The 9,299-nt window shown below is 38.3% G+C and overlaps 1 protein-coding gene across 2 annotated transcripts in view; it reads left to right on the forward strand.

Moving 5' to 3' along the window:
* Positions 1 to 8,645, forward strand: part of vstm2la (V-set and transmembrane domain containing 2 like a) — a 44,236-nt gene extending 35,591 nt beyond the window's left edge. For both annotated transcript variants that reach the window (XM_077515008.1, XM_077515007.1), the window contains 3 exons: positions 6 to 175; positions 2,259 to 2,303; positions 5,759 to 8,645. In XM_077515008.1, coding sequence (XP_077371134.1) covers positions 6 to 175; positions 2,259 to 2,303; positions 5,759 to 6,181 — 638 coding nt within the window. In that variant the 3' untranslated portion in view covers positions 6,182 to 8,645. The remainder of the gene's footprint in view (positions 1 to 5; positions 176 to 2,258; positions 2,304 to 5,758) is intronic.
* Positions 8,646 to 9,299: the final 654 nt, after the last annotated feature.

Here is a 9,299-nt window from a genome sequence, read left to right on the forward strand (position 1 = left end):
TCCAGCCATGTTTACGGAGGTGCCTCATGATGTCACTGCTCAGAGGGGTCAAGATGTGGAGATGGCGTGTTCGTTCAGGGGGGCCGGGATGCCCTCTTACTCTCTTGAGATCCAGTGGTGGTACATCCGGAACCATATGGACTGGACGGACAGACAGCCGTGGAAAACCAATGAGGTAACATTAAGATAAAACAAAAAAACAAAAAACATCCACCATAAGAAATGTTGCTGCACTGCCTTGATTATAATAATAATAATAATAATAATAATAATAATAATAATTATTATTATTATTATTATTATTATTATTACTATTATTATTTGAACAAATCCAAAATATCCTTAAAAAAACAGTGATAATCATTTAAAAAAAATGCAAATGGAGATAAAAATCCCTTAGATTGTGAAAAATCAAAAATATGAAAAAAAAAGGGGGGGGAGGGGCGACAAAACTCCACAACTATTCAAACGTGCGGGTGCAAAACTGCGAGTCTGCAGGTGTCGACTGTAGTTTTCATTTATAATATCATCATTAGCCACTAGATGGCAGGCGAGGCGTGCGCTCAAGCGTGTATCGTTTGCACGCAAATTAACTTTTTTCACAAAGTAGGTGTACAGTTTCTTTTATATTTCAACCTTGCTTTATTTTTTGACCTTTGATGTATTTGACAAGCTGATAATATAAGAAATACACTGCATGTATGATACAGGGTATTTACTAGTATATGGTATATTTTTACTGTACATGGATTTTGATTTTCAACGTTGTGAATGCTGGAAATGTATCAATGTCTTCATACATAACACATAATATGTTCAAATAAGAGAATCTGATTACATGTATTTGCTTTATCTACTGCCTTTGGCTCCTGATATAACAAGCAATATACTTGATAATAAAGTCAATTTTTCATGGTACCAATGAATGTATTATAGCAGGTTTCTCTGTAATTTGTTTCTCATCATGAACATATGGTCCTAAATTCAAATTTCAACGTGATTTCAGTGTAACTGACAACCAAATGTCATATTTTCTTTTTATTGTGCATGTACAATATTTAGAATTTTTATTTGCAACACAAAATCCACTATAACTCTTTTCCATATTATGGGCCCTGTTATATGAAGAGTAAAAATCGATAATTTTATTTTAAGTTCATTCACTTTGTACAGTGAATAATTAAAATAAATCATTAAGGTCGAAGGCTGCTTTGTGCCATCACACCTACTTTAAATCGTGTTATTTTACTTTACTTTTTCCAGCAATGAAGTGTGTTTTGTTTTCTAGTCCTCTCATTTGACTTTCACTTCCCACAATTTGCTCCTCTGTGGGTCTCCAGTGAACCGACGCATCATAATAGTGCTGCCTGGTCATTGTGAGCAACGCCATGCTGAGCAACAAGGCATGATTGGAACATGAAAGTGGAAACACCTATTGCAAAACACAATGAAATTCCAGTAACAGGGTAACAATACGGCGTCCATATGTCATGTGACTAGCAGTTGACCAATCACAGTGTATAATCCATATAATCACAGTGTAATCATAGCTCTGAAACTCCGAGTTGGCCAAACTCTATCTCTGTAGTCTTATTCTGCCTTGTACTACTACGTGTGTAGGCATAATCATTTTTCTTTAACAGGTTTGGAATGAATTATATGCAGGACAAACAGTACCTCAATAATATCAACATTTTGAGTGAGTTGATTTTTGTGGGAAAAAATGTACAAAATGAGTTCTTAATGTTGGTTTATTTATCAACAGTTATGTGCCTCCCTTAAATGGCATTTTTTATGCAAGTGAATTCTTTGCATTGGAAAAATAAATATTTTCTTTAATATTTAATACTTCATAATTTTTTTAACAATATATTAACAAATATTTGCGAGGATTAGGGATTAGGCCGGTCCACGAATAGAAAAACTCCATGTATAATTGACGCCCACTGAAATGCATTGGGAGCGGGGTGTAAATATTTAAAAATACAATATTTTCAAAAGCTATATTTCAACAATACATTTTCCTTCTTGCTACAAACCTTTATAAAAGTGGCAATGGGAGAATGCGGGTGTTAAGAGCAAGTGCATTAGAGCACATACTTGCATTGTGTGTGGGAATTGCTGTGATACAGTGTGCTGTGACGCCATAACTAGCTTTTAATCCTTTGGTTCACTCCATTGCTCATTTTCTGAAAAAGTGACAGTTCCTCTTCTCATCTAATTGGGATGTAATCCTTCCCCTCCCTATTTTTTCCCAGGTATCTCCGGAGGAGGAGATGCCAAAGGATGAGACAAAGATAAGCGTGAGTTAATAGCCCCTCTGCTCGAAACCCGCTGTTAAGAATCTTAGATGATTACATGAGGCACCAACCCCAGTCTGATTACATTTACATTTCTTGTTCTGGCTGATTTGTCGGTGTTGCTTATCCCATTTCACACACACGCATGGGATTCATTGTTTATTTTTATTTTTATTTTTTTTTCACTTGAGGCATTATGTAATCCCAGTAACAAGATCCCGTCATCCTCAACAGTCTTCATGTCCACTTGATGCTGCATCTCAGTTTTTCAGTTCTCAGTCAAAAAACAGGCTGGAAGATATTCACGTGTTCATATGTCTCTTCTGGTTTCCACGGTAACTTGGCATATAGAGAGGGGTATGTAACACCACACCGTGTACAAATGTGTCCTTGAATTCTTTTCAGTTAAATATACACACCGACATTACAAAAGCCTCCACTAGCTTGAATGACATTTTTTTCTCCACAGCAGTTACTTTGACACAGTAAAATAGTAAATAGTAGAACACATACAAGTAGGATTAAATCTGAGTTTAAGGATTTTTAAAGCAATACACTACTTATTCATTTTCCAGTATTGGGTTAGGCATTGTGTACAAAGAAAAGTGAAATTAACTCTGGCATCTTATTCCCTGAATTTTATTTTAAACCGATTAAATATCTACAGTAATTACACAACAAGTGACACCTGGAAAGGACACACGTGGCTGAGGGAACCGATTGGCTGTGGGTGTGGGATGACAAGCACAGGTGTACATGATCACACTCAACGAGAGACACTGAAAAGAAACAAGGAAAACACAACTGAAGTGATCAAAGACAAAACATAACAAAAACCCAACCCAAGCCATGACAATATGTGCCTACTGTTTGGTGTAAAAAGAACGATAAAATGAAAAAGCACATGTAGGTGGATCATCTAAAGCTGTCACATGGCTCATTGTCCACCAGGCAACATCTGACTGGGAGTCTGCTCCTATGGATGTGGGACGCTGCGCTCCTAATCCTAATGATTCTCCAGCTGTACATATGCAAACACACACACGCACACGCGCAACTCACTGCTTTCTGGTCCTGTATTTCTTACATGCATGAAGTAATTCATGTATAAAAAAAAATGTGGAACTCATTTGCATATCCTTCTTTGAAACTTACAGTAAAGAGCAAAATGTAGAGGCAAAGTACTTAAAGAAACACAAGACTTGTGGAAAAACTAACCAGCCAGTCTGTGAAATGCATAATTTCAACTCTTCCCTTAAAAAATTGCCAATTTATGTTGAGCAAATATGATTTTATAGCACTTTTTAATTTTTTTACATTAAATACTGTATCGGCACTTTGGACAGTCACGTGATCATTGTGACGTATCGCGTGCGTAAAATAGACATTGAATGACATGACTGCACGAGGAATGATCACGTCCCACGGCGGACATCAAGGGTGGAATTACGCCTTACAACAAAGAAGCACTTCTTCAAAAACAGTCCAGCCATGGAGGACACCGAAAGCCGGATGAAACTAACAGATCCAGCCACCGGCGAGTCGAGTGGACGATAAACATCCTGGTGACTTTCACTCTGCTCCATGTCGTGTGCTAAGCTTGCTGTATACCGAGCTCAGACTATGCGATTTGTATGTATTACACGACAGTCACGCTGTCAGATTACCAGATAAATTCGCTCTGTGTCGTGGACGGGGCGGGGCGTGTTGTCACACTACAAGATGGGTAGGGCTTCGAAAGGATATCCATATCAATATCCATGGGAGACATAAATAAAGAAATAAATAAATAAATAAGGAGCTAACGTACTGTTCAGTGTGTGATTGACGTTTCGCTCCCCCTCGCTATTGGTCAATGCCGCGGAACCAAAAGGACGACGACGTAGATATGTCACATTGTGCGACAAGACGAGCAAAAATTCTGACATGCTAGATTTTCGTCGTGATGGTCGTGAAACGTCCCGGACAACAGGCGACCAATCGTTGAACGTGGCACACTACACGGGCGACGCTAGTTCCAGACAACCAAAAATCGTTAACGACATGCCCCGTTTGTCCGCGATATATCCGTCGGGCCAAAATCGGGCTATTTTCTTGTAGTCTGACCAAATTAGGAGCGGAATTATTCTCCTGTTTTTGTTTGAGTCTTTGTTGTCGATTCCATGTTTTTGTTGTTTCCCCTGTCTTGCCAAATCTATGTGAGTTTGCTTGGATTTAGGACTTTGTTGTTTTTCTTGTGTATACAACCACACACACACACACGTGTGTGTGTGTATGTATATATATATATATATATATATATATATATATATATATATATATATATATATATATATATATATATATATATATATATATAGTTTAGTGCTATAAGACTGAAAATGTATACTAAATGAATTCCAAAGGTACGATTAGCAATTTTTGATCCAGCTCTTGTATCAGAGCTCATTACATTGTGCTCATGGTCATAATGTTCTGTCTCCCGCTTCAAGATGAGCAGGAAGGCTGTGCTTGTGTAAGCCATCATCTGGGAATATTAACTACAGACGTGTTGTAATGAGAGGATAGTTTCATTTAGCTGAAGGGAAATGAAACTAGAGCTACTCAAGCACAAACACGCACACACAGATTTCCCATTGTGCATGTGTAGAATGTTTAGAAGTGAGATGTAATGTCCACACGTGCCACATTTGCTTTATATCTTATTTAGCCAAGTTTAATTCAAAGAGTGGTTACAACTGCATGATATTTTTAATGTTATTGATGAAGGTTTAAAGGGATACTTGACTCAGTGAGCCATTTTCATCATCCATCCATCCATTTTCTTGACCGCATATTACTCACAAGGGTCGCGGGGGTTGCTGGCGCCTATCTCAGCTGGCTCTGGGCAGTAGGCAGGGGACACCCTGGACTGGTTGCCAGCCAATCGCAGGGCACACAGAGACGAACAACCATCCACACGGCACAAGAACACCTAGGGACAATTCGGAGTGCCCAATTAACCTGCCACGCATGTCTTTGGAATGTGGGAGGAGACCGGAGTACCCGGAGAAGACCCACACAGGCATGGGGAGAACATGCAAACTCCACCCAGGAAGGCCGGAGTCTGGACTCAAACCTGAGTCCCATTTTCATCAGTAAAAAGTTAATATTTCGTACAGAATGAATGTGATAACATTTCATGAACAATTTTTACCTTTTAAAAACGTTTTTTTTCCACTTGCTATCGACTGATGATGACATCACCTGTGCTAAGGAAGTAGGTCATGACCAGTATTGTTCCCCTGTTTTCTAAGGTTGCCCCAAAGCAACATGAAAAATAGTTTTTAAAGGTAAAAAATTGTTCATTGAAAAATAATGACGTTATCACATTCATTTTATCACTTTACAGGCATTTTTACATTTCTGCTGATTTTCCTCACTTCGCTGTTTTTGAACTTTTCCTCATTTGTTACCAGGTAGTGAAAGTTGTGGGAAGTAACATCTCCCACAAGCTCCGCCTCTCCCGCGTCAAGTCGTCTGACGAGGGCACCTACGAATGCCGAGTCATCGACTTCAGCGACGACGAAGGGGCGCGCCAGCACCGCGCGCGCGCCTACCTGCAGGTAGTAGCCCAGAGCGACATCATCACCAGTAACCAGTATGACAACTTCCAGGTGCCGGATGACACCAAGGGTCATCCGGGGTTCGAGCACGCTCACGGCCACCCCCGAATCGAGGGGCGCTCCCAGGAGCGCGGCAAGCGACCGTCCTCCGTCACGCAGCACAGCCACCTCGGCGGAGGTGATCAGCACCAAGCGGGCAGAGAGCTGAGGAGGAGGGATGTGGACAGTAACCATAGCAACAATGACTGCTCCAATGAGCCCAGCTGTGTGCTGTAATCTGATTACATCTGAAAATAAATAAATAAATAAAGCACATGAGATTGCAAATTGTGATTGGCATAAGAGCTACACGTCCCAAACAGTACCAACCGTCTCATATAAGAGTTAAGCAGAGCTTATTGAGAGGGCTGTGGTGGAAAAGTGCTTGACCTGTTTTTAAAATTTGAGTCAGTAACTTCATGCTAATCACAAAACAAGCTGATGTGCCCTTTTCTAATATCGCCAATTTGACTTCATTTTGCCTTGCATGAAGTGGGTGTACCAAAAGCGTAAAAAATAAATAAATAAATAAAAAGTAAAAAAACAACAACAACAACATGAAAAAACAACAGGCTAGCATTCAGTAGAGTGTAGACCTCTGCCAAGGCCAACTTTGAGCAAAAGTAAAAATCCATGTATTAGTTAGCAGGGTTTTTGGTTCATTGAGAATTATGTAAAACATATCAAATGGACTGATTATGGGGTGGACTGCTCAATTCACACCTAATGGCTTCTTTCTTCGCCCAAGAATAAAGTTTTGTGGAAAACTTTTTTTTCTTTTCCTTTGTTAAAGGGATACTTTACTCATTTAGCCATTTCTGGCAGTCAAACATTAATATTTTGCCTATAATAAATTGGATATTTTCATTATTTTTCATGTACAATTAGTACCTTTAAAAACACATTTTGCAACTTGCTCTCGATTGAAAATTACATCACAAGGGCTCAGGTAACCAATCACAGCTCAGCTTGTGAATGTCACATGACCAAACCTAGAAAACAGGTGAGCTGTGATTGGTTACCAGAGCCCTACGGATGTCATTTTCAGTCGACAGCAAGTTGCAAAATGTGTTTTAAAGTTATTAATTGTACGTGAAAAATAATGGAAGTATCAATTATAGACAAAATATTAACTTTTTATTGCTATAATAGGCTACATAAGTGAAGTATCCCTTTAATGTTTGCATGATTGTGACCAATCTACAGCTGTGGCCCAACACTGATTTTTCAGTGACCCATGGCATTTTCTAAAAATGGCATTTTTGACATTTGACAAGGCATGCAAGGCTATCTTAAAAAAAAAAAAAAAAGTAGTCTAGTGACTAGTTGGATACAGGGCAGAGGTCACCCCAAAATCTTAAAAATTGTTTCCCTATCACCTTTACCAGAAAACTGTTATGGAGCAGTTTAAAAAAAATAATAAAATACAAAATGTAAACACTTGCTAAATGGATTGATTTCAGTGTGTTGAATAAGTTAACGTTAAATAATAATTGTTTTGGAAAATGGATGGATGGAACATCAGAGCAGCCCTTGCATCCTTCCATTTTTTACCTATTGTATACAGTTTCCACTCCAATGAGTGTGTTTTTCTTTGAAGCAGGTGCCACCCCATGACCAGGTTTGGTGGTGATGTTGTTGCATAACCCTGCTAACAAACTAACCAAGCAACAGTGACTTGTGAAAAACAAAACAAACAAAAAAAAACATTTGTTTACATTTGCCACTGTCTTTACCACAAAAGTAAACTAGTGCTTTGATTCCGTGATTTTCATGAGTGAAACCCGTGTAAGAACTATTACATTCGGCTGTTCCACATGGATCTCACCTATACGAAATATATACTGTACATACAAAATGATGAATGTGCTCTTTTGTTTAGGAGACTTTCCTAGAAGAAATACAATCTTGGTATATTAAGCCTCGTATTTTAATAATCTATCCAATTTCTCATCAGCCATTAAGCAAGCCTCAATCTTTTCAACTGTAAGCCTCTAATCTACTTTGTATATAACACTGTACAGTATAATATGACTTGAAGTGAATGCATGTTCGGTTGTTTTCTTAAAAGCATTTTCAAACAAATATACAAAGATGGTGCGTTTACTTCCCCTTCTTTTAAAATACTGTTTGGTTGTTAAACTATGTTGTTGTATTTGATCTCCTGTTTTTCTGTTGATCTGATTTTTCCAAAAGTGCTGTACAGACAGATTGAATGACATTTTCAGAAACCTATCTTAGTATATTAACCCATCAGCCAATCTCCAAGCGGTTGCTTCACCACTGTGAACACTCCCGTGATATGGACAATGGCTGAAGGAACTCCATTTAATCTCTGCTGTTTTTGTTTGCGCTAATAATAATCTTGTTGTGTACATGGTTGAGTGGAGCCCAGGCCTTGGCCCGTGGGGACGCTTCTTCGCTTCAAAGGGATCAAACGGCGCAAAGTGAATATTTGGGATAAGTACGCATGGGGCCTGTTTTACCTCAAAGACCTTGTGGAAAGTGCTGATCTGTTCAAGAGGACAACAACATTCCTGAAAAGCACTCGATGAAGAGTCCGAAAGATTCTTTCCAATGGTTGATGATTTGAAGGCTAGTTGAGGAAAACAAAGGGAAAACATGTAAATTGCTCTGTGCACAGTTTGAGCTCATGCTAACTTGTATGTCTCACAGAAAATAAATAGCATACAAACATTAATTACTGTGTCATTACCTGAAATGAAATATCACAGGAATTTATAAAATGCTACACAATTTACTATTTTTCAGTTTTACCAAAACCAATTATTCCTAAATCCTAATACATAACATCTTCTTCACATTACCAATAAAAAGCCTTTTTTTTTTTTTCTTTTTTTTTTTTTTTTAAACAATTAAAAAAAAATATTCCCAGGTATCTTAATGAGATGGCTGTGATGTTTCCATCACCATTTACCAAGGAGAATTATAGATATTACTTGCCATGTTGAATACCTCATTTTGGGGGTGGAGCACGTCACGCTTAATTCACACAGGCAAAGAAATTATTATCAAGAATCATTAACTCAGTTAACCTCTATTTATATAGCTCTTTCACAATAGCCCCAGTTGTACACAAAACATAAGATAACCAAACAAGGGTGCAGAATTTTATTGTGCTCTTGTATTGCATGTTTGTTGTTTGAAGCTGTTAAAGATGAGAAAGAGCAAAATTAATGTCTCCATTGCCAGTATGAGGGATTATAGGTGTCGATGATTAAAACGAAAATTACATGAAAAGCTTAAAAATTAAGAACAAACACATCAATGGATATTGGGCCACTCCTTCTTGGTGTGCTTTCCTTGACCACCTGGGGGCAGTATAACAAACACC

Source organism: Festucalex cinctus, chromosome 2 (genome assembly GCF_051991245.1).
Source record: "Festucalex cinctus isolate MCC-2025b chromosome 2, RoL_Fcin_1.0, whole genome shotgun sequence".
In the NCBI taxonomy this organism is placed as follows: domain Eukaryota; kingdom Metazoa; phylum Chordata; class Actinopteri; order Syngnathiformes; family Syngnathidae; genus Festucalex; species Festucalex cinctus.